This window comes from Salmo salar, chromosome 09 (genome assembly GCF_965601325.2).
Source record: "Salmo salar chromosome 09, fSalSal1, whole genome shotgun sequence".
NCBI lineage: Eukaryota > Metazoa > Chordata > Actinopteri > Salmoniformes > Salmonidae > Salmo > Salmo salar.
In genome coordinates this window covers 141,552,827-141,575,643 of record NC_138299.1, presented here as the reverse complement: position 1 = coordinate 141,575,643, position 22,817 = coordinate 141,552,827, and the positions used below count along the sequence as shown (strand labels likewise).

The 22,817-nt window shown below is 41.4% G+C and overlaps 1 protein-coding gene across 2 annotated transcripts; it reads left to right on the top strand.

Annotated features, from left to right (window-relative positions):
• The first annotated feature begins 94 nt into the window (after positions 1-94).
• On the top strand, positions 95-21,449 carry LOC106612955 (tsukushi). Of its 2 annotated transcripts, none has more exons than XM_014214670.3 (2): positions 95-368; positions 18,431-21,449. In XM_014214670.3, exons 1-2 carry the CDS (start codon positions 360-362, stop codon positions 19,490-19,492), a joined length of 1,071 nt encoding a protein of 356 aa, XP_014070145.3. In that variant the 5' UTR covers positions 95-359; the 3' UTR covers positions 19,493-21,449. The 2 variants fall into 2 exon arrangements, with proteins under 2 accessions (XP_014070145.3, XP_014070146.3); XM_014214671.3 differs by lacking the exon at positions 95-368 and adding an exon at positions 15,948-16,117.
• Positions 21,450-22,817: the final 1,368 nt, after the last annotated feature.

Genomic DNA, 22,817 nt, shown 5'->3' with positions numbered 1-22,817 from the left:
TAACAATGGAATAATTTCATGACGGTTCTTGCACCAGTCTCGCCACTAGAGCGCGCACCGTTCGTGACCAACATCAAAAGTGATTAGAAAAAGACAGGGGCGCTGAAGGAAACCTATCCGGACTTCAGTGCTCTGCGAAGAAGTTGGGGGGAGTCTCGTCTCGACCTCCAATCAGAATAGCTAGTCGCAGCACTGACAGTTAATATAAAACCGCAAGACATCTCTCTAGTTTGCCTGAACCACACAATGATATGGGACTAATAAAAATGGGAGCGGAAGTTGAGTCTCATGCAGGATTCCTTGGCGCTGTGAAGTAAACTGGATTGTCCAGGCGAGCCAACTATCTAAATTCCTATTTGATGGTCAAGGTATGTCTGAAAATGTGTGAGCAAGTTAGAATAACCCTTATTGTCAACGGTATTTTAGTTTTCTTTGGATTTCAAGGTTTTCAAGTCTCGGAACGACGGAGGTCAGATCATATTATTTAATTACAATTATAATCATATAGTTACTTTATATTTTAAACCCCAGAAAACCATTACTTATTCACAGGCCAAATGCGTAAACTTGGTTGGGTGATGTGCTTCAGAGAAAGTGACAAATCGAGTGATGATTGACAGAGGAAGGTGGCGGGACTTGGTAGTCGTCTGGTAGATATGAGATTTGATTCATTTCTCACGGATGAGTTTGATAGTCTCAGAAAAGTCGGTAGGCTGCAAGGTAAGGCTCGGTTTGCCACGGCTACAGGAAATGTGATTTCCAGCGGAAAACGAAGTTAATTTGCTAGCCTTGTATTACTTGTATTACTCGTATTACTCCTCCATTTCATATTGCGCTTAAGTACTAAATAATTTTTTTCTTGAAAGTGTCATGTAGGCAGCCTATGTGGATATGCATGCATAGGGCTTTGAGTCAGACTTTATCTAAAGAATGCAAGGAAGACATTGCCATGTCTTTACGATTATTATGGCAAACACGAGAAACGTCACTCTAAAATCTAATGTTGAGATAATGTCATGCCATGTGTATAGAATATGGGTAAAGCTAAATCACAACTACCATCCACGGGGGACGCACCCATGCACCATGCTTGTATTCCTTAATTCCAAATGAATGTGAAAGATAGACACCATCTGAACTATGAAATTAAGTGTCTGAAATGATGACATTAGTGCCCATCGTTTCCATTAATTTGGGATTGAGTCAGGTAGCTAGATATTCAAAACAGATGGTGTGGAACTCATCTTAAGACCACTTTTGAAGTTTTAACACGCTATGTAAACTCTAACCATACACTGACATCACAGACAGATAGACAGTGCAATAGTTCAACCATATTAATCATGGCAAATGAGGACTTACTTGTTGTTGTCCTGATGAGCCTAGCCTATACTGTTTTCTGCACTACTTCAAGTTCACATTAAACGTGGCTCTTCTTAATGTCATGCATTAATTTGTCTTAAATGGATTAGCGTGCCCGCACCATCTATCTCCTAATTACATTGTTTGTAGGCTTTGACTTTGGGATTAAGCTGGTAAAATACACTCTTAGAAAGAAAATATGCTATCTAAAACCTAAGAGCTGGCCCCATAAGAGAACCCTTTCAATGGTTCAATTTAGAACCCTTTTTATTTCCAGGTCGAACTCTTTCCATAGAGGGTTCTACCTAAAATCAAAAAGGGTTCTACCTGGAACCAAAAAGGGTTCTCCTATGGGGACAGCCGAATAACCCTTTTGGAACCCTTTTTTCTAAGAGTGTACTCTCCACCACATGGAGGATGCTTCTGAACTCTGATAGACCTGCTGTATGAGCAGCAGAGATCAGGTATGCGTTACATTGCAAAGGCCTACGTAGGCCTATACTAATGAGGCTCAACACATCCTCAGATGCCGGGACATCAAATTAAACTGAACAATAGCTGAAAATGCAGTAAAACATCCTTCCCAGTTCCCACACAGCATAACTTTTTATTACTCACATGTTGAGAGTTAAAGAATAAGGAAAGTCAGATGAAATGTACCGTGCATTCGGAAAGTATTCAGACCCCTTCACTTTTTCCACATTTTGTTACGTTACAGCCTTGTTCTAAAATGGATTCAATTATTTTTTTCCCTCATCAATCTACACACAATACCCCTAATGACAAAGCGAAACAGGTTTTTAGACATTTCTGCCATATGATAAAAAGTAGAAATAGCTTATGTACAGTACATAAGTATTCAGACCCTTTGCTATGAGACTCGAAATTGAGCTCAGGTGCATCCTGTTTCCATTGGTCACCCTTGAGATGTTTCTACAACTTGATTGGAGTCCACCTGTGGTAAATTCAATCGACTGGACATGGTTTGGAAAGGCACACACCTGTCTATATAAGGTCCCAAAGTTGACAGTGCATGTCAGAGCAAAAACCAAGCCATGAGGTCAAAGGAATTGTCTGTAGAGCTCTGACACGGAACCCAAACCGGCTGTGCGCGTGCACCATCGTGCGCTATCGTGTATAGATTTATTTTGTCCCCCGACACCAAACGAGATCATGACACGCAGGTTAAAATATCAAAACAAACTCTGAACCAATGACATTAATTTGGGGACAGGTCGAAAAGCATTAAACATGCATGGCAATTTAGCTAGTTAGCTTGCACTTGCTAGCTAATTTGTCCTATTTAGCTAGCTTGCTGTTGCTAGCTAATTTGTCTTGGGATATAAACATTGAGTTCTTATTTTACCTGAAATGCACAAGGTCTTCTACTCCGACAATTAATCCACACATAAAACAGCCAACTGAATTGTTTCTAGTCATCTCTCCTCCTTCCAGGCTTTTTCATCTTTGAACTTATATGGTGATTGGCATCTACACTTTTACCACGAACCGGCAAAACATTTCGTCTTTCAATCACCCACGTGGGTATAACCAATAAGGAGATGGCACGTGGGTACCTGCTTCTAAAAACCAATGAGGAGATGGGAGAGGCAGGACTTTCAGCGCGATCTGCGTCAGAAATAGAAAGGAGTTATATTTTAGCCCTTGGCATCGCAGACGCTCGTTGGCACTCGCGAGCAGTGTGGGTGCAATAATTGAATAACATGGATTTCTAAATTTATTTTGCGACGCTTGCACACGCGACCTGTGTGGGTGCAATAATTGAATAACATTGATTTCTACATTTATTTTGCGACGCTCGCGCACGCGACCTATCTGGTCTGGTCAGCATGTGAGGATTGTTTTGAGGCACAGATCTGGGAAAGAGTACCAAAAAATGTGTGCTGCATTAAAAGTCCCCAAGAACACAGTGGCTTCCATCATTCTTAAGTGAAAGAAGTTTGGAACCACCAAGACTCTTCCTAGAGCTGGCCGCCCGGCTAAACTGAGCAACCGGGTCAAAAGGGCCTTGGTCAGGGAGGTGACCAAGAACCCGATGGTCACTCTGACAGAGCTCCAGAGTTCCTCTGTGGGGATGGGAGAACCTTCCAGAAGGACAACCATCTCTGAAGCACTCCATCAATCAGGCCTTTATTGTAGAGTGGCCAGACGGAAGTCACTCCTCAGTGAAAGGCACATGACAGCCTGGTTGGAGTTTGTCAAAAGCCAACTAAAGGACTCTCAGACCATGCGAAACAAGATTTTCTGGTCTGATGAAACCAAGATTGAACGCTTTGGCCTGAATGCCAAGCGTCACGTCTGGAGGAAACCAGGCACCGCTCATCATCTGGCCAATAACATCCCCTACGGTGAAGCATGATGGTGGCAGCATCATGCTCTAGGGATGTTTTTGAGCGGCAGGGACTAGGAGACTGGTCAGGATCGAGGGAAAGCTGAATGGAGGAAAGTAATAAGAGATCCTTGATGAAAAACTGCTCCAGAGCGCTAAGGACCTCAATCTGGGGCGAAGGTTCACCTTCCAATTGGACAACAACCCTGTTTAACACACTGCCCATACCGGACACGTTGAGTGCGAGAGCTTTGCAAAATAAATGTACACATACAGTTGAAGTCGGAGGTTTACATACACTTAGGTTGGAGTCATTAAAACTCGTTTTTCAACCACTCCACACATTTCTTGTTAACAAACTATAGCTTTGGTAAGTCGGTTAGGACATCTACTTTGTGCTTGACAGAAGTAATTTTTACAACAATTGTTTTCAGACAGATTATTTCACTTGTAATTCACTATCACAATTCCAGTGGGTCAGAAGTTTACATCCACTAAGTTGACTGTGCCTTTAAACAGCTTGGAAAATTCCAGAAAATGATGTCATGGCTTTAGAAGCTTCTGATAGGGTAATTGCCATAATTTGAGTCAATTGGAGGTGTACCTGTGGATGTATTTCAAGGCCTACCTTCAAACTCACTGCCTCTGTGCTTGACATCATGGGAAAATCAAAAGAAATCAGCCAAGACCTCAGAAAACTAATTGTAGACCTCCACAAGTCTGGTTCATCCTTGGGAGCAATTTCCAAACGCCTGAAGGTACCACGTTCATCTGTACAAACAATAGTACGCAAGCATAAACACCATGGGACCTCACAGCCGTCATACCGCTCAGGAAGGAGACGCGTTCTGTCTCCTAGAGATTAACGTACTATGGTGTGAAAAGTACAAATCAATCCCAGAATAACAGCAAAGGACCTTGTGAAGATGCTGGAGGAAACAGGTACAAAAGTATCTACAGTGAGGGGAAAAAAGTATTTGACCCCTTTGCAAAACATGAATTCGTACTTGGTGGCAAAACCCTTGTTGGCAATCAGAGGTCAAACGTTTCTTGTAGTTGGCCACCAGGTTTGCACATCTCAGGAGGGATTTTGTCCCACTCCTCTTTGCAGATCTTCTCCAAGTCATTAAGGTTTCGAGGCTGACATTTGACAACTCGAACCTTCAGCTCCCTCCACAGATTTTCTATGGGATTAACCCCTGTGCGGCCTCGGACGGACATCCAGCGAAAAATCATATCGCCATTAGCTTAACAAAATGTTATAATAAAAAAATTTAAAGAAAAAATTTCAAATTATATCGTTTTATAGATACACCTCTCCTGAATCGAACTACGTTGTCCGATTTCAAAAAGGCTTTACAGCAAAAGCAAAACATTAGATTATGTTAGGAGTATATCGTAAAAGTAGCCACATAGCCATTTTCCGACCAACCACATGCATCACAAAAAACAGCTAAATGCAGCACTAACCTTTGACAATCTTCATCAGATGACACACCTAGGACATCATGTTACACAATACATGCATTCTTTTGTTCGATAAAGTTCATATTTATATATAAAAACAGCATTTTACATCGGTGCGTAACGTTGACTAACTATTTTCCCTCAAATGCATCCGATGAAACAGAGCTACAATTTACTAAATTACTATTCGAAAACATTTTTTAAATGTAATATTGTCATTCTAAGATTTATAGATGAATATCTCTTGAAAGCACCTGTAATGCCAGATTTAAAAATAACTTTACTGGGTAATCACACTTTGCGATAAAAGGGGATGCGATACTCAGAACAATAGGCTAGCAATAGCAATAGGCTAGCTATCTTGGAACAATCGCATATCACATCTAGTCTTGTATACTATTGTCAATAATCCCTTACCTTTGGTTGTCTTCATCAGAAAGCACTTCCAGGAATCCCAGGTCCACAACAAATGTATTTTCGTTCGAAAAAATGACTCCTTTATGTTCCAAGAGCTTGTTCTTGTTAGCGCGTCTGAAGGCTGATCCAAATGCTTCGTCGGCCACAGGACAGCCATTTCGAGAAAATGCATTTTTTTCCCCATTTAGGTTCGTTCAAACATGTCAAACGTTGTATAACATAAATATTCAGGGCGTTTTTCAACAAGAGAGCCAATAAGATTCGAGGGGGACGATTGCATTGTTTCAAAACGTTTCGAAAGGGGAGGGTAACCAGGGGCGCCGGCGTCATAATGGTGATGGCCCTCTCCGTGTGACCACGTTCCACAGCGTCTCATTCATTAAATTTTAACAGGTAGAAGGCTCAAACCAATTTGTGAAGACTGGGGACATCTAGTGGAAGCAATAGGAAGTGCTCAATGAACCATAGCTCACGGTGTGATTAATAGGCAACGTGATGAAGTTGAGTTTGCAATTCAGAATTCCACTTACAGTTTCCATCTGTCTCGGGTTGCTGCCTATGAGTCGACTCACAGACACCATTCAAACAGTTTTAGAAACTTCAGGGTGTTTTCTATCCACAAGTATTAATTATATGCATATCCTAGCTTCTGAGTTTGAGTAGGAGGCCGTTTAAAATGGGCACAAATTCTTTTCAAAAATCGCTTTAGCGCCCCCTATCCTAGGGGAACGCCAAGAGGTTAAGGTCTGGAGACTGGCTAGGCCACTCCAGGACCTTAATGTGCTTCTTCTTGAGCCACTCATTTGTTGCCTTGGCCGTGTGTTTTGGGTCATTGTCATGCTGGAATACCCATCCACGACCCATTTTCAATGCCCTGGCTGAGGGAAGGAGGTTCTCACCCAAGATTTGACGGTACATGGCCCCGTCCATTGTCCCTTTGATGCGGTGAAGTTGTCCTGTCCCCTTAGCAGAAAAACACCCCCAAAGCATAATGTTTCCACCTCCATGTTTGACGGTGGGGATGGTGTTCTTGGGGTCATAGGCAGCATTCCTCCTCAAAAAACAGCGAGTTGAGTTGATGCCAAAGAGCTCCATTTTGGTCTCATCTGACCACAACACTTTCACTAGTTGTCCTCTGAATCATTCAGATGTTCATTGGCAAACTTCAGACGGGCATGTATATGTGCTTTCTTGAACAGGGGGACCTTGTGGGCGCTGCAGGATTTCAGTCCTTCACGGCGTAGTGTTACCAATTGTTTTCTTGGTGACTATGGTCCCAGCTGCCTTGAGATCATTGACAAGATCCTCCCGTGTAGTTCTGGGCTGATTCCTCACCGTTCTCATGATCATTGCAACTCCACGAGGTGAGATCTTGCATGGAGCCCCAGGCCGAGGGAGATTGACAGTTCTTTTGTGTTTCTTCCATTTTGCGAATAATTGCACCAACTGTTGTCACCTTCTCACCAAGCTGCTTGGTGACGTTCTTGTAGCCCATTCCAGCCTTGTGTAGGTCTACAATCTTGTCCCTGACATCCTTGGAGAGCTCTTTGGTCTTGGCCATGGTGGAGAGTTTGGAATCTGCTTGCTTGATTGCTTCTGTGGACAGGTGTCTTTTTTACAAGTAACAAGCTGAGATTAGGAGCACACTCATAAAGGGAGTGCTCCTAATCTCAGCTTGTTACCTGTATAAAAGACACTTGGGAGCCAGAATTCTTTCTGATTGAGAGGGGGTCAAATACTTATTTCCCTCATTAAAATGCAAATCAATTTATAACATTTTTGACATGCGTTTTTCTGGATTTTTTTGTTGTTATTCTGTCTCTCATGTCACGGCTCCTCCTCTGCAGTGCAGGGGTGGTTCCCCCTGCAGGCAGAGGAGGGTTGTTAGTGATTGCAGCTGGTGTGATTGGAGCCACCTGGGCTCAGGGTATTTAACCAACTGCTCCACTAACCTCTTTCTGGTCTGTCGGGTCTGGCTGGTCTGGCTCCTCACTGAGCTTCTGGCTTGCTCTCTTTCTTCCTGCTCCTCCAGGTATGATCCGGTTTTGTGTGGATTAATTATTGAAGTAGAAGACCTTGTGCATTTCAGGTAAAATAACAACTCAATGTTTATTAGCTAGCTAATTTGCCATAAATGTTTAATGCTTTTGGACCTGTCCCCAAATTAATATAATTGGTTCAGCGTTTGTTTTGATATTTCAACCTGCGTGTCGTGATCACGTTTGGTGTTGTGGGACAAAATCTATTTGCGCACAATGGCGTACACGGATGCACGCACGAGTCCAGTTTGGGCATGGGTAAGCACACAGCCAAGACAACGTAGGAGTGGTTTCTGGACAAGTCTCTGAATGTCCTTGAGTGCCCCAGCCAGAGCCCAGACTTGAACCCGATCAAACATCTCTGGAGAGACCTGAAAATAGATGTGCAGCGACGCTCCCCATCGAAACTGACTGTAAGGACCAACGCCGGAGACGAGAAGCAGGTATGAGGAGTTGACATTTAATTAGGAACAGACAAAGAGCAAGACAGAAACAGTGTCAACACATGGATACACAATGACAAACAACAATCAATGCAGCAGTAGAGAACAGAGCTGGGGAACTGACAAATATAGGGGAGGTAATAAACAGGTGATTGATTCCAGGTGAGTCCATTAATCGCTGATGCGCGTGATGGGGGAAAGGCAAGTGTGCATAATGATGGTGGCAGGAGTACACAATGATGGGGAGCCTGGCGCAGGGAAGAGTGGGAGCTGGCGTGACACTGACAGAGCTTGAGAGGATCTGGAGAGAAGAATCGGAGAAACTCCTCAAATACAGGTGTGCCAAGCTTGTAGCGTCATACACAAGAAGACTCCAGGCTGTAATCGCTGCAAAAGGTGCTTCAACAAAGTACTGAGTAAAGGGTCTGAAAACTTATGTAAATGTGATATTTAAAAAAATATATATATATAGTTTTGCTTTGTCATTATGGGGCATTGTGTGTAGATTGATGAGGAGAGAAAAAAATAGATTTAATCAACTATAGAATAAGGCTGTAACATAACAAAATGTGGAAGAAGGTAAGGGGTCTGAATACTTTCCAAATGCACTGTATATGGTGTATTACGAGGATATAAGATTGTTGAAATATAAGATCCTAAAAGTGAGATGTGTTTGGCCTATAATTTCACATAAGGAGAGTTGAGGCGCGAACAGCCGTAGTTGTCATGTAATTATAGTGGTAAATGTTGAGCTGATTTGAAGTCTGGGCTAACAGTCATTTGCTGTAATTTATTGGTGAAAGGATATGAGAAACACCTGGTGTGGAAATGTTCACGGCCCCCAGTAAAAGAGCAGCAGATGTATTCATGGATAACATACATGGACAATGAAGAGAGAGGGAAAGACACTAGCTGCACCAATGTAGTAGACTAGACTTCTAAACTAAATGAGCACTTAGTTTTAGCCACAGATTCCCACTGCATGGCTTTAGTCTGCCCCCTCATCAGTTTTCTAATAAAGCTATTCACTCAGGGTGTAGTCGGTGTCTGGGGAGGATGGAGGAGGATGATTTCCTGTTAAAATAATAGTTTTAATTAAAAGGAAAACATGGGTAGTAAAAGTTCATCCAGTGTTGTGAAAACACAACCTCATGAAAGATATATATATATCCCTTATCTTGGATTTGTGTGAAGTCAGTAGTGATGCACTGATATGCCATTCTTTGCCGATACCGATATCCAATATTTTCCTTGCCCCCCAAAAAACGATACCGATATTTACAATTTTTGTGACCTTTTAAGCATTCTAGTACAGTTAAATAGTTAACACACACACATGGACACAGCGGTTTAAGGCACTGCATCTCAGTGCAAGAGGGGTCACTACAGTCCCTGGTTCGAATCCAGGTTGTATCACATCCGGCCGTGATTGGGAGTCCCATAGGGTGGCGCACAATTGGCCTAGCGTCGTCCGGGCCGTCATTGTAAATATGTATTTGTTCTTAGCTGACTTGCCTAGTTAAATAAAGGTTACACACACACACACAAACACACACCACACTGACCAAAAAGTTATTTTGTTCCCATTTACATATGTCCCCATTACCAGTAAAACATAATCAAAACCTATTTCTTTCACTTACTTGCTGTGCTGTTTCGTTGTTCATTTGATCAGTCGTTTCATTCTTTTTGACGTGTCAAATAAGCTTGTTGACCAATCAGGACCTGAATATGACTGCACGTCACATAATAATTCAACACGCTCATACATTTTTTACGTAGTTATTACACATTGATTACACTATAACTCGTATTTCATATGTCACAACGATTCATCGATACGTATGCTATTATGCTGGTAAAGTTGTCTCGCGCACCTACAGTGCTGGTCATAAAAAAAAAGCTAGCTAGCTCATGGATGCAAACAATGTTCTTCCCCAATAACATAGCATAACGACATCATCTGTTTCATTAGCTATAGTTAGCTAGCTAACTATATAGCTAGGTGTCATCTAAAATAACCCTAATTTATATATTTTTATTAGATTAACGGTGGTCGGACCCATCTATGTGAAGCTAGCCATAATAAGGATTAGCCACAACTGTGGACTTTGCGGTTAGCCTTCAAAATAAAAGTTTTGCATAATTCTACTATTTGTATTCATTTGCATCACAGTCAATGACATACATTTATTTTGAAGGAAAACCGCAAATTCCACTATTGTGCCTAATCCTTAGTGTAGCTAGCTTCACAACACATAACCCGGTCCGATCGAGCCTCACTAGCCAGATGAAGCTAGCTGGCTGCTTATAACGTTAGCTTTGGGCAACAGGGTTAAGTAGCTGGCAAGTGTCGTGGAAGTAAACAGTCAATCATATTTATCAACTACCGAAGCCTGTGAGTTCAATTAGACTTTTATTACAATATGACAAAAGCCGAGCTGGTTCGTGAAGCAACTCCCTTTCCAGTCTTGATACATACTTCTTATACATTTTTCCTCCTTACGTCTTCCCTTCTGGCATTTAGCCACCGTTATCTTATTGCCTTGAACTAATTTTTATTTGGTTTCACATTAGGGCATGGAAACTGCAGAGCAGGGGTTGTTCAACTTTTTCAGCTTGGGACCCAAATTAGAAATTCTGTGTTTTCCTGGGACCCAAGCTTAGGATCATGTGGAACTATATGTAAATATTGGTACATTTCATTGCCCTTATGCCTAAAACAAATGCAGTATAGACAAAAACAAATAACAATGAAATGAAATAGCCATATAAATAGCTAGTCATGTTTATTTCCCCCATTTAAAAACTCTTACATATCTGTCTAGGTTGGAACAGAACAGGGTCATTGTCCATTTGGAAGACCCATTTGCGACCAAGCTTTAACTTCCTGACTGATGTCTTGAGATGTTGCTTCAATATATATACATAATTTTCCTACCTCATGATGCCATCTATTTTGTGAAGTGCACCAGTCCCTCCTGCAGCAAAGCACCCCTACAACATGATGCTGCCACCCTCGTGCTTCACGGTTGGGATGGTTCTTCGGCTTGCAAGCCTCCCCCTTTTTCCTCCAAACATAACGATGGTCATTATGGCCAAACAGTTCTATTTTTGTTTCATCAAACCAGAGGACATTTCTCCAAAAAGTACAATCGTTGTCCCCATTTGCCGTTGCAAACCGTAGTCTGTTTTTTTATGGCGGGTTTGGAGAAGTGGCATCTTCCTTGCTGAGCAGCCTTTCAGGTTATGTCGATATAGGACTCGTTTTACTGTGGATATAGATACTTTTGTACCTGTTTCCTCCAGCATCTTCACAAGGTCCTTTGCTGTTGTTCTGGGATTTATTTGCACCAAAGTACATTCATCTCTAGGAGACAGAACGCGTCTCCTTTCTGAGCAGTATGATGGCTGCGAGGTCCCATGGTGTTTATACTTGCGTACTATTGTTTGTATAGATGAACATGGTACCTTCAGGCATTTAGAAATTGCTCCCAAGGACAAACCAGGCTTGTGGAGGTCTACAATAGTTTTTCTGAGGTCTTGGCTGATTTCTTTTGATTTTCCTATGATGTCAAGCAAAGAGGCACTGAGTTTGAAGGTAGGCCTTGAAATACATCCACAGGTACACCTCCAGTTGACTCAAATTATGTCAATTAGCATGTCAGAAGCTTCTAAAGCCATGACATAATTTTCTGGAATTTTCCAAGCTGTTTAAAGGCACAGTCAACTTAGTGTATGTAAACTTCTGCAATTGTGATAGTGATTTATAAGTGAAATAAATTGTCTGTATACAATTTTGGGAAAAATTACGTGTCATGCACAAAGTAGATGGCTGAACCGACTTGCCAAAACTATACTTTGTTAACAAGAAATTTGTGGAGTGGTTGAAAAACAAGTTTTAAAACTTCCGACTTCAACTGTATACTACTATGAGATGGTACTCCCTTATTTCTGCTTTTCATCGCCTTTTATAAAATGACAACAATGCCTTGCTAGCTGACTTACTTTTCCACTGTCGAAGCACTGTTTCCTGAAGCATTCTGTCCTGTTCTGAAAGAATTCCCTGGGTATACCATCATGCTGTGGATGTTTGGTCAGGGTGTGTCGTTATATGAATTTGTTCGTTTTGATTGACTCATTACTAAACACTTCCCCGCACAAAACACATTGACGGAGCTCCTCGTTAATTCTCAAAGTTTGTATGAAAGAGAGAATCTTATCGGTGTATTGGCTTTTCATGATGATTGAGCTCAGTCAGAACTTGTTGCGAGAATGAGACCATTTGGCGAGTGGGAGTGACAAATCAATGGCTTACAGCGCATCATCGGCTGTTGAATGACAGCGCTGCAAATAATAAATAATTGCCACATATGTTCTGGAAAAAACCCAATACTAGCTATTTATTTTCATTAACTGAAGTTCAATTTCAATAGGCGAACAAGAAGTGGCAACCTAGCTAATACTAACTCACAAATGTTCCTAAATCATTGCTAATAATAATGAAAACGACTGCAGTTTCTACTGGTCATTGTTTTCAGGCTGGTTGTATTAGTGCTAGCTAGGTACCAAGCTAAAGCTAGTTACCCCAGAAGTTGCAGTCGAACAAATTATGCTTTATTACCAACTCGGTATTGTTAACACATCGTTCGTGGCCAGTGTTTGTTTGCAGATTTTTTTTTACAGCTTTGACAGTGCTACTGTATCTTTTTTGACACGCAAAGACCCAAACGGCGTTCCATAGTATATATGTCGTGAAGCTAATAGCAGTGACGCTATTACTCTGTAAGGGCAACATCTGAAAAATAGCGCACTTGTTAATGTGTACCTGTTCTCGACCAGTCGGCGAAGCCAACATCACCCACGACAGAGAACGGTTGTTTGTCAAGGGCAAGGAATTCAATTATTTTGGCTTTGTTAGGGACAGACGTTCCCTACGTTATATTGCGTGGCGCGCAAAATAAATGCCTTAAAAATGCTATAACTTCAATTTCTCAAACATATGATTATTTTACACCATTTTAAAGACAAGACTCTCGTTAATCTAACCACATTGTCCGATTTCAAAAAGGCTTTACAGCGAAAGCAAAACATTAGATTATGTCAGGAGAGTACCCTGCCAAAAGTAATCACACAGCCATTTTCCAAGCAAGCATATATGTCACAAAAACCAAAACCACAGCTAAATGAGGCACTAACCTTTGATGATCTTCATCAGATGACACTCCTAGGACATTATGTTATACAATACATGCATGTTTTGTTCAATCAAGTTCATATTTATATCAAAAACCAGCTTTTTACATTAGCATGTGATGTTCAGAACTAGCATACCCACTGCAAACTTCCAGTGAATTTACTAAATTACTCACGATAAACGTTCACAAAAAACATAACAATTATTTTAAGAATTATAGATACAGAACTCCTTTATGCAATCGCGGTGTCAGATTTTAAAATAGCTTTTCGGCGAAAGCACATTTTGCAATATTCTGAGTAGATAGCTCGGCCATCACAGGCTAGCTAATTTGACACCCACCAAGTTTGGTGCTCACTAAACTTAAAATTACTATAAGAAAAATTGGATTACCTTTGCTGTTCTTCATCAGAATGCACTCCCAGGACTTCTACTTCAACAACAAATGTTGTTTTGGTTCGAAATAATCCATAGTTATATTGAAATAGCTCCGTTTTGTTCGTGCGTTGAGGTCACTATCCGAAGGGTGACGCGCGAGTGCATTTCGTGACAAAAAAATTCAAAATATTCCATTACCGTACTTCGAAGCATGTCAAACGCTGTTTAAAATCAATTTTTATGCTATTTTTCTCGTAAAATAGCGATAATATTCCAACCGGGCGACTTTGTATTCGTTCAAAGACTGAAAGAAAAACATGGAGTCGTCTCGTGCACACGCATCTCCAGTGTCATTGTTCCCTGCCTGACCACTCACAAAAACTCCTGCTGTTTTTCGCCCAGAGACGTCATTCCACTTTCTGGCGCCTTCTGAGAGCCAATGGAAGCCTTAGAAAATGTCACGTTACAGCAGAGATGCTGTATTTTTGATAGAGATGCCACAGAAGGAGAACAAATTGTCAGACAGGGCACTTCCTGTATGGAATCTTCTCAGGTTTTTGCCTGCCATATGAGTTCTGTTATACTCACAGACACCATTCAAAGAGTTTTAGAAACTTTAGAGTGTTTTCTGTCCAAATGTACTAATTATATGCATATTCTAGTTTCTGGGCAGGAGTAGTAACCAGATTAAATCGGGTACGTTTTTTATCCGGCCGTGAAAATACTGCCCCCTATCCCAAACAGGTTAATGGATTTCGCCTTTGAGTTGTCTCGCTGAAATGTTCTTACTCTTTCAAATGACTGCTCGACTTGTTGACTGCTCGATCCACACAGCAGACATTGTGTGGGCTAGGTTAGGAATGCTGTGTTACATGTGTAGTGCAACATTTTACATGGCGTCATTGCGTCATGTACCTTCGTTATATAGGTATGCACAGTAGCTTTGACATCGGTTTTTGGTTTTTAATCTGTTTGGGATAGGGGGCAGTATTTCACACTGGATACAGGGAAACTGACTTATTTATGTGCAAATCTGATAGATCTTTGCAGAATTATTTTTTTTAACCAACATTTTGCTACATTACTCAAATTCGGTATACATTTGCCTGATTTTAAACATCAGAACCAGTATTACTGGGCATTTTTTTAACCTTCAGATTAATAAAATAAACAGTCTCAACCACCACACAAAATGAAAAGCTCCAGTTGAGTATATCAGAGTTTCTGGGAAGCTTAACACATAATCAGCCTTCATGTTGAATCTCAAGTATTCCAGATGTCCTTTTTGATTATCCAACATCCCCTGTTACATAAGAACATTCTGTAGCCTTTGCAGGCCATTCTGTAGCCTTTGGAACTTTTCAAACCTTTTAATTCAGTGGACTAAATCAGGGCCACGCAGAGTGTTTCTTGGTAGTCTTAAACAAATCTACTTTGAAACGAAAGTATACACCTCACACACATGGTCAAGTTGTTAAAAAAAGACACCTGTACCATGCTAGATAAAGTATGTATTACATTTTGAGTTTGCATCCCAATATTACACTTTATATACATCACTGAAGACTGAAATATAACAAAACCCCTTGACATAGAAACACCTGATTTTCTGCTGTTTAATTTGTTTTAAATTAATTACGAAATAATGAAAGATATTAATAACATTCCACCCATGAGGCCATTAGAGGTCAATTTGGTCATTTGACTACAGGAAAACTTGATGTGATAACCTTCCACGGACTTTACCTAACTTTGGCCCACTGCACAAATTAATGATCAATCCTTCAATGGCGTTTCTGCTGGGTCATGCTTGGCTATACACCTCCTGAACACTTATCCAGTTGTTATACAACTACAACTGTTAAAGCAGCAATCAGCAATTGAAACAACACTAAAGCCCTCCCCACCACTGTTTTGGTAAAAAGCTGTTGGGATGGGGTTAGAGAAATGTTACTACTCTCAAAAGACAGCTATAGATGCAAGGACAGACCATCCATGATATCAAAATTATAGTTTTAACCATGTTTTTAGGCAATACAGTGTTTGTTTTCATTTACTTTGTTTACAAACATTGGTGTAAAACAAGCTTATATTTTGTGTTCTGATGGGGTATGACAGTTTAACTAAACTCATGAGGCATTTATAAGTTATATTCTTTAAATACTCAATGGGTACATATCATTCATTTCCAAGTACAAATTAAATGAATGTAGCAACTGCTGATTGCCCCTTTAACCTTTGTCCAATTTCCATGTGTTGCGTGTGGGTACTCTGTGCTCTACTCATTATGGCAGTGTTGCTGCCAAATGCACAAAGAGGTTTAGAAGCAGATCATTTTTCCTGCACAAAGGACGCAGGTTAGGTGGGTTCAGGAACTAAAGTCCTGCGAACCACTAGCCTTCTCAGTTAGATATCTAGAGCTGTGCAGTGAACAAGAAACTATCAACAACAACAGAAAATAGTGGTATGAAGTGCATTTTCATTTTTACTTATTGCTTGGTTATTCAACTTATTTAAATGTTTTCAAGGTTTCTGAAGGAATCATTTAACTGTTTTGCCAATGGCATTCCATTGTTATTTGTGATACGGTAGTCATCAATGCGTGCCTTTTGCCACACAATACTTAATATGTGAATGTGAACTTTCTAATGAGTAGCTACTGGTGTATTAGACATCTTTATACATAACTGTCGGCTTGGAGGAGACCGATGAGGACTTTCCTAAAGACACATTAGACAGATTAGACACAGATATTATAAGGACCTTCAGTGATGATGTCTCCGCTTGCATCATCACAACCATGAATAGTTTGTGTTGTAAACTAAGAAAACATTTGTGATACATTTTGATAAAGAAAATGAGGTCAAATCCATTGGGAGCCCAAAGAAAAGAGAAATTAGGGCTGTTGGTGTGTGTTGCAAGGAAAGCTTGAAGTGTATCCATAAACAAGAGTAACAAATATGGCTACGGTGGCATTTTGAAAGGAAAAACTCTTTATTTGAATTCTAAAACTACATTTACTGTCTGTTCCGAGTGTAATCTTCAATGTAATGTTGTTCAGATAAGTGGTTTGAGGGAAGGAATACAGTTTGAAAACATGAACTACTAACACGCGTCTGCTAAATAAAAATTATAAAAATAAAAAAAGTAAATTATGGCCGTTAACACATTTGTCATATTTATTTTGTTTTTAATGTTATGTGGAGATTATGTTTATGCATTATGTGTTTAACGCTAGCTGTATGTATTTATATCTCCGTAATGGATTGCATATCAATGTGACTCGCAGATTATTTACTGCCTGTAGTGTCTATGGAGCCCCGATCTCCTCTTAACTTATCAGGGTGTTGCTCTGTTCACCAGATGATGCAGAGTGTTGTTAATGGCCCATATACTGTGTGTTTATTTCGGGTCACTGAAAATTATATCCAATTAGCTGTACCTTTTTATATTAGAAAAAAGGGAAGAGATTAGATTATTAGTATTCCATGTATCTCTCCGTTTACCTTTTCTTAGATGTACTACATGACCAAAAGTATGTGGACACCTGCTCATCAAACATCTCATTCCAAAATCATGGACATTAATATGTAGTTGGTCCCCTGTTTATTGCTATGACAACCTCCACTCTTCTGGGAAGGCTTTCCACTAGATGTGGGAACATTTCTGCAGGGACTTGCAGCCACAAGAGCATTAGTGAGGTTGAGGCACTGATGTTGGGCAATTAGGTCTGGCTCACAGTCTGCATTCCAATTCATCCCAAATGTGTTCGATGGGGTTGAGGTCAGGGCTCTGTGCAGGCCACTCAAGTTCTTCCACACCGATCTCGACAAACCATTTCTGTATGGACCTCGCTTTTTGCATGGGGGCATTGTCATGCTGAAACAGGAAAGGGTCTTCCCCAAACTGTTGCCACAAAGTTGGAAGCACAGAATTGTCTATAATGTCATTGTATGCTGTGGCGTTAAGATTTCACTTCACTCGAACTAAGGGGCCTAGCCCGAACCATGTAAAACAGACCCAGACCAATATTCCTCTTCCACCAAACTTTACAGTTGGCACTAAGCATTGGGGCAAGTAGTGTTCTCCTGGCAGCCGCCAAACCCAGATTCGTCCATTGGATTCCCAGATGGTGAAGCGGGATTCATTACTCCAGAAAACACTGCTCCAGTTTCCACTGCTCCAGAGTCCAAAGGCGGAGCGCTTTACACCACTCGAGCTGACGCTTGGCATTGCGCATGGTGATCTTAGGCTTGTGTGCGGCTGCTCGGCCATGGAAACCCTTTTCATGAAGCTCCCGATTAACATTTATTGTGCTGACGTTGCTTCCCTAGGCAGTTTGGAACTCGGTATTGAGTGTTGCAACTGAGGACAGACTATTTTTACAAGCTTCAGCACTCAGTGGTCCCATTCTGTCGCCTACCACTTCGTGGCTGAGCCGTTGTTGCTCCTAGACATTTCCACTTCACAAAAACAGAACTTACAGTTGACCAGGGGAAGCTCTAGCAGGGCAGAAATTTGACAAAATGACTTGCTGGAAGGGTGGCATCCTATGACGGTGCCACGTTGAAAGTCACTGAGCTCTCCAGTAAGGCCATTCTACTGCCAATGTTTGTCTATGGAGATTGCATGGCTGTGTTCTCGATTTTATACACCTGTCAGCAACGGGTGTGGCTGAAATAGCCGAATCCACTAATTTGAAGAGGTGTCCACATACATTAAAAGTATCTGAATACATTTGACGTAACATCTTTGTTTTGTTTTTGTGTCCCCTCAGAGCATGATGGCGTTTCTCCTGTATGTTAGCCTGTGGATGCTCCTGGCTGTCCATGGCCAGGCTGGAGCCGTGAAGAACTGCCACCCGGGTTGCCACTGTGAGGTGGAGAGCTTCGGCCTGTTCGACAGCTTCAGCTTGACCAGGGTGGACTGCAGGGGAGTGGGCCCTAGCATCAACACCATCTCCATCCCCCTGGACACTGCCCACCTGGACCTGTCCTCCAACTCCATGTCCCTGCTGACCGACACCATGCTCTCTGGGCCTGGCTATACCACCTTGGTCAGCCTGGACCTCAGCAACAACCTCATCTCCATGGTCAGCCCCAAGGCCCTGTCCAGGCTGCGCTACCTGGAGTCTCTGGACCTCAGCCACAACTCGTTGGAGGGCCTGGAAGAGGGCTGCTTCTCTGGCCTCCCCCTGGTCGAGGTGGACCTCAGCCACAACCACTTCCGGGAGTTTGATCTGGACATGTTCATCACTAAAGATCACGGAGAGGCAATCAGCGTGGATCTGTCCCACAACCGGCTGACAGTGGTCTCCTGGAGTTCTTCTAGGAGCCCCTTGCTACATGTCCAGAGCCTGACTCTAGCAGCCAACCAGCTGAGGGCCGTGCCCAAGCTAAAAGGCATCCTGCTGAGGGACCTAAGCCTGGATGGGAACAGTATCTCCCACATTGAGGAGGGTGCTTTTGAGGACCTCAAGGACCTTGTTTACCTGTCCCTCAGTGGGCTTCCTGAGCTCTTTAACATCCAGCCCAACTGTTTCAGAGGCCTACAGAACCTTCAGGTCTTGGACCTGTCCAACAACGCCAAGTTAAAAACACTGAGCCCAGCTGTTTTCAGTGGACTTGTGTCTCTACAGGAGCTCAATCTGTCCAACTCTGGAGTAACGTCATTGCCAAATAACATGCTAAGTCACTTGCCAAGCATCAAGAGTATTACCCTGGGCCAGAATATCCATTGTTGGAGGGCTCAAAAGCAGGGCCAGTTTCACAGGCAGCTTGGACAGGAACAGAAACATGACGAGGTGCTAACCTGTGACGTTGAAGGGGTCATCTCGTGATTGTGTTCGGATCGTTGCCTTCAGTATGGACATCTAGCTAACACATTAGTGCTAAAACTGTGCCTTATATCACTATATGCAAAGAAGACTTTTTGTTATTGCTGCCAATCATGATAATTACTATTTGAACAGTTTTTGTTTAAATTTAAATTAAAAAATGTGTATTTTGCTTTTATTCCAAAGGCCTGAGGTATTTATATTAATCCACTGTACTATCACGTCATGCTTGCTATGCATAAAGCATGTCTTTCAACTACAGTAGCAAGCTAGCAATAGCATTGATGGATATTATATTAAAACCATTTCGTTTTTTAGGATCTGGAAATAGAAACAGACCTCAGCCATTAGGAAAAATATTGTTATATTCCATAACAATTATCAGATCATTGAAGTATACACATTACTATGCAAGGACCACCCTTATTTCAGAACGAAATGTAAACATCCTATGTAGAGTATATAGCTATCATAGGAAGTATTTATAAAGCCCTTTTTACATCAGCAGATGTCACAAAGTGCTATACAGAAACCCAGCCTAAAACCCCAAACAGGAAGCGATGTAGAAGCACAGTGGCTAGGAAAAACTCCCTAGAAAGACAGGAACCTAGGAAGAAACCTAGAGAGGAACCAGGCTCTGAGGGGTGGCCAGTCCTCTTCTGGCTGTGCCGGGTGAAGATTGGAAACCACATTTGACTATGTTCCATTTATTCCATTCCAGCTGTTGCTATGCGCACATCCTCCTATAGTTCCTTCCACCAGCCTCCTCTGATGTCTAGTTTTATTAAGTGGACGCATTCTCCTGCTATCTTGTTCAGTCATGTTTACATGGTCTAAGACCTAGAAGCCAACATTGCCTGTTCTGTTTCAAAGAGCAGTTACACAACTGAGGTTGAAATGTGGTCTGAACAAATCAATGTATAAACACATTTATGAATGTCACCCAGGTGTTTTTTCGCTGCTCCATTATTGAATCCGTTTCTCATGACCATGACCATTCATTTCAAAACATAAAACTGTCTCCTTGTACTTGTATTAGACAGACATGTTTTGTCCTGTATTTTCATATCTCTTCTGACAGAGAAGTGTGTTTTAACTGAAACACTATACCACATGTCATTTGATACATTGTATTATTCACCCTACTTTGAAATATTGTAAATGTCGCAGCTATTCTACAGCATCAACTTTGGATCTACATTGGCCAAAATCCTTCAGATATTCTGTGCAACAACAACTACATGTTTGAACACCTGCCTTGGTTGCTATCCCTGTGGTATAATATGGACCGAAAGAGACAATCAGCCTCATAACTTCACATGAGCTGGTTTGGATGTTAAACATCTGCGTAAAGATTGTATATTTCTTTATCGATAGTGTACAAAACATTAAGAACATCTTCCTAATATTGAGTTGCACCCCTGACCCCCCCCCCCCCCCCTCCTTGCCTCAGAACAGCCTCAGTTTGTCGGGGCATGAACTCTACAAGGTGTCAAACGTTCCACAGGGATTCTGGCTCATGATGACTCCAGTGCTTCCTACAGTTGTGTAAAGTTGGCTGGATGTCCTTTGGGTGGTTGAAAATTCTTGATACACACAGGAAACTGTTGAGGGTGAAAAACTCAGCAGCGTTCCAGTTCTTGACACAAGCGGGTGCGCCTGGCACGTACTACCATACACCGTTCACAGGCACTTAAATATTTTGTCTTGCCCATTCACCCTCTAAATGGCACATGTACACAATTAATGTCTCAAGGCTTTAAGATCCTTCTTTAACCTGTGTCCTCCCCTTCATCTACACTGATTGAAGTAGATTTAACAAGTGACATCAATAAGGGATCATAGCTTTCACCTGGATTCACCTGGTCAGTCTGTCGTGGAAAGAGCAGGTGTTCTTAATGTTTTGTACACTCAGTTATAACTTTATAAATGTAAAATAAATGGATTATTCTCACACTGACAGCTGTCCAAATAGTTTTGTAATGTCTGTGTAATGAAGCCGCCAGTTAGTACCCGCAAAACACCAGTCTCAACGTCAACAGTGAAGAGGCGACTCCGGGATGCTGGCCTTCTAGGCAGAGTTGCAAAGAAAAAGCCATATCTCAGAATGGCCAATAAAAATAGAAGATTAAGATGGGCAACAGAACACAGACATTGGACAGAGGAACTCTGCCTAGAAGGCCAGCATCCCGGAGTCGCCTCTTCACTGTTGACGTTGAGACTGGTGTTTTGCGGGTACTATTTAATAGAGGTCGACCGATTTCAAGTTTTCATAACAATCGGTAATTGGTATTTTTGGCCACCGATTTGCCAATTTAAAAAAAAATTATTTATTTATTTTTAAAGAAAATTGTTTATTAAAAAAAAATATGTTATACCTTTTTTTTAAAGTTTTTTTTAAAAATTATTATTATTTTTTTTTTTACACCTCTTTGTAACTAGGCAAGTCAGATTAAGAACCTATTCTTATTTTCAATGACGGCCTAGGAACAGGGGTTAAATGCCTTGTTCAGGGGGGATTCGGGGATTTGTTTTTGCAACCTTCCGGTTACTAGTCCAACGCTCTAACCACCTGCCTTACATTGCACTCCACGAGGAGCCTGCATGGCAGGCTGACTACCTGTTACGCGAGGGCAGCAAGAAGCCAAGGTAAGTTGCTAGCTAGCATTAAACTTATCTTATAAAAAACGATCAATATAACATAATCACTAGTCAACTACACATGGTTGATGATATTACTAGTTTATCTAACGTGTCCTGTGTTGCATATAATAGATGTGGTGCCTGTTAATTTCTCATTGAATCAGAGCCTACTTCGACAAACGGGTGTTGATTTAACAAGCGCATTTGCGAAAAAAGCACTGTCGTTGCACCAATGTACCTAACCATAAACATCAATGCCTTTCTTGAAAACCAATACACAAGTATATATTTTTAAACCTGCATATTTAGTTAATATTGCCTGCTAACATGAAATTGTGTCACTTATCTTGCGTTCATTGCACGCAGTCAGGGTATATGCAACAGTTTGTGCCGCCTGGCTCGTTGCGAACTAATTTGCCAGAATTTTACGTAATTATGACTTAACATTGAAGGTTGTGCAATGTAACAGGAATATTTAGACTTAGGGATGCCACCCGTTAGATAAAATACAGAATGGTTCCGTATTTCACTGAAAGAAAAAACGTTTGTTTTCGAGATTATAGTTTCCGGATTCGACCATATTAATGACCTAAGGCTCGTATTTCTGTGTGTTATTATGTTATAATTAAGTCTATGATTTGATAGAGCAGTCTGACTGAGCGGTGGTAGGCACCAGCAGGCTCGT